Source organism: Austrofundulus limnaeus, unplaced genomic scaffold (genome assembly GCF_001266775.1).
Source record: "Austrofundulus limnaeus strain Quisiro unplaced genomic scaffold, Austrofundulus_limnaeus-1.0 Scaffold51, whole genome shotgun sequence".
In the NCBI taxonomy this organism is placed as follows: Eukaryota; Metazoa; Chordata; class Actinopteri; order Cyprinodontiformes; family Rivulidae; genus Austrofundulus; species Austrofundulus limnaeus.
Window position 1 is genome coordinate 1,059,724 of NW_013952453.1, and position 3,322 is coordinate 1,063,045.

The 3,322-nt window shown below is 37.9% G+C and overlaps 1 protein-coding gene across 1 annotated transcript in view; it reads right to left on the reverse strand.

Annotated features, from left to right (window-relative positions):
• Window positions 1-3,322, reverse strand: part of necab3 (N-terminal EF-hand calcium binding protein 3) — a gene marked incomplete in the record, with an annotated part of 45,547 nt that overhangs the window by 13,945 nt on the left and 28,280 nt on the right. Inside the window, 1 exon segment of the mRNA XM_014008608.1 lies at window positions 1,894-2,030. Coding sequence (XP_013864062.1) covers window positions 1,894-2,030 — 137 coding nt within the window.

Here is a 3,322-nt window from a genome sequence, read left to right on the forward strand (position 1 = left end):
TGTGTGTGTGTGTGTGTGTGTGTGTGTGTGTGTGTGTGTGTGTGTGTGTGTGTGTGTGTGTGTGAGGAGCATCCTGCTGACAGCACAGAGAGGAGTGTATTGCCAAGAGGTCTTCATGCTGTGAGCAGCCAGGAGTCCAAAGGCCACAGAAACAGTCATAAATCTGTCACAGTGAAGAAAACTGTGGCTAAAAAGTTGCTGCTTACGTTTGGTTACTCCTGAAATTTACACTTTGTCCAACTAACATCCATGCCAGTGATCCTAATCAGCACTTGTTGACCAGAGTTGCAAAGTAACTAAGTACAAATACTTCTTTACTGTACTTAAGTAGAATTTTTTGTGTATCTGTACTTTACTTGAGTAATTATTTTTCAGCCTACTTTTAACTTCTACTTCTTACATTTTCACACGATTATCTGTACTTTCTACTCCTTACATTTTTTTAAAAAGGCAAGAAGTAGAAAGTCATTACTTTTATTTCAATTTTGCTTGTTTTCATTCCTCCTTGTTACTGTAAAAAATAAATACTGTCCATATAAATTGTGCCTCCTAGATAGAGTGAATTTAATTGTGGTTGAATGAGAAGTATAAATATACTGTATAAAATTCTGATACTGTATTATGTCACACTCCAGCAGGACATAATCAATAAAATAAAAGGACTGAACTTAAGAAGTATTTGTATTTCATGGATTATATTATTGCATTTGGCTGCAGCCCTGAGATAGATTTTTATTTTGGAGAAAAGGTTTGGGCAGCTTTGATAAACTGAAACAGCTAAACTAGTGCATCTTAACTTTAACATAAATTAATTATTTTAATACAACAGTCATTTCTGCATTTTTTGGGGAGGTCACCTCCAAATAAATGTCCTTACAGAAAAACTAACTGCTCATTTTAAATCAATACTTTTACTTTTAATACTTAAGTACAAAAAAATTTCAGATACTTTAAGACTTTCACTCAAGTAATATTCCTAAAAGAGACTTTAACTTTTACCAAAGTAATTTTTGGGTAAGATACTTGTACTTTTACTCAAGTATCATTTTGTGGTACTTTATACAACACTGTTGTTGACAAAGCACACTGTGGCACCTAGAGAGCAGAGCTCAGGTGTTTATGATACAACAGAAAACCTCAGTTGTAACTTCTTAATAAATCAGTAAAATGAGGATAAAATCTGACTTGGTAGAAATCATTTTAAAAAAAGAAAAGTAATTTTAAAGAATGTTATACCTGTTTTGAATATATATAACCTTAAAGAAAAAGAGAATGTTATAAATTATTTGTAACCTTATCAAGAGCTAATCAGGAAAAGAAAAAAAAAAGATCTCAGTAAAGTATGATTTCCGTAGCTAATATTAGGAACCACTCAAGTTAGCTGATATTCTGCAGATTTCAGCTTTTGCACATTTCTAACACAGATCAGACTTTTTTTTCCCTTTTACACATACTGTACCTACAATTCAGAAAGTATAGATAAGCAACTTCCCTATAATGAAGTAACTCAATGAAAGGTGAGGATAGAGGAGATTCAAGCTTTCCGCTGACAGTGATGCCTTACAAACAAAGGCAGGCCCAATTATATCAAATTTTCCTACTTTAGATCAGAGATAAGCTCACAGGCATTTAAAAATATATATATTTTAGAGCATAAAGGTGTTGCTAAGAAGTAAAGTAGTGAATAAAAACAGTGAGACTGGAAGCAGATCTGTATTCAGTACCAAACCCTGATGTCGTCTCTTCCTTCTCTGTAGGTGGCCACTGTTTTGAGTACAGCCATTCTTATTTTGTTCAGAGCTGCAGCACTTTTTTTATTGTTTGGGGCATACCCTGAACGAGTCACTCATCAATCAGAGGGAAATAAGGACTCCAAAATATGATGAAACTCACGGAGCAGGGCTGCTCTGCTCCTCCACAGCCTCCATGGCGTACTGAAGGGACCTCTGCAGAGACAACAGCTGACTGGAAGTCTCTCTTAGCATAAATCTGGTGACAAATTGACCCAACACACTGGCACCTTGGTACTCCTGAGAAAGAGACGAGCACACAAATAGATGATGAATTACCCAAACAGACAGATACCACACAGAGAAGGGGTGGGGTGGGGGGGATGATTTGATAACACCTCAAAAGCAGCAAGCTATTGCACATTGTCTAACAGCGGTAGTTAAATGGGTTAATCGTTTCACTGAACACGTACAATAATCAGTGGCGCACATCAGAATTCCAAGATAGAAGAACTTAAATAGCAGGGATAATTGCTGCTCGACTCCCCACACTCGAGTGCGATTACACACTCTCAAAGGAATTGTATTCATGCAATGTGCTAATGAAGCAACAAAGTGCAGAGCGTGCTGTCAAAACTTAAGAAACTTGTAACCTCTACAGACTGTGCATCATGGGATCACCAGTCCACAGCAATGACGGGCAACAGCTGCTAACAAGTCAGAGCACAATCCCCTGAGGGTTGCTAAACTTTGGGTGGAGTCATGAATGTGGAAAAAAAAACGTGATTGTAAGACAGGATGCATAATTACACTGAACGAATCTGCTCTAGTTGTGTTCTTCTCTAGCACAACTCAAATATTCAGGATTGTTTCCTCATATATATATATATACGCCCCTGGGGTAACATATAAGCAGATATGTTTACACGTATTTTTTTCTCTACATTTTAAATATAACTCGATTTTCTGTTCACCTGTGGTCAGAGTGGTGGAGCAAGAGTCCGATGAGGGCTGGTTGTTATGGACCCTGCGACCGCATTGTCTGCCATTTCTGGGTACTGCTGTCAGATCCAGTGCCGTTACCTCCCTCCTGCCATGACAGCAGTGGAGACCCAGGGAGACAAACATTAGAGAGAAAGACAGGAGCTGTCAGAGGAGTGAGGAGGAAACGAAGTAAGGAGATGGCAGCAAGGTATGGGGAAAGATGATACGGAATAAAAGTTGCAGACAGAAATGAGACGCACAGAAAGAAAAAGTGTTGAAAAGGGTTAATAGGTGACTGAACGATCCACAACAGAGTGTAAAATAAAAATAATTCAGTGAAATAGCCAGGCAGTGCTCACAGTCTCAAATTATCACAAATATATGCTGTGTTGGGGAGTGAACAGTGCTAAAAGCAGCAATTATGAAAATAAAAAATATATTATTTTCATTTATGCCTTGGTGCCTAAACGCCTTTACACATTTACTCTCTCTTGTTAGTGTGCCAGTTTTTTGTCTTCTTTTTGTTTTTTGTGCACAGTGGTTTGTGTGTGTGTGTGTGTGTGTGTGTGTGTGTGTGTGTGTGTGTGTGTGTGTGTGTGTGTGTGTGT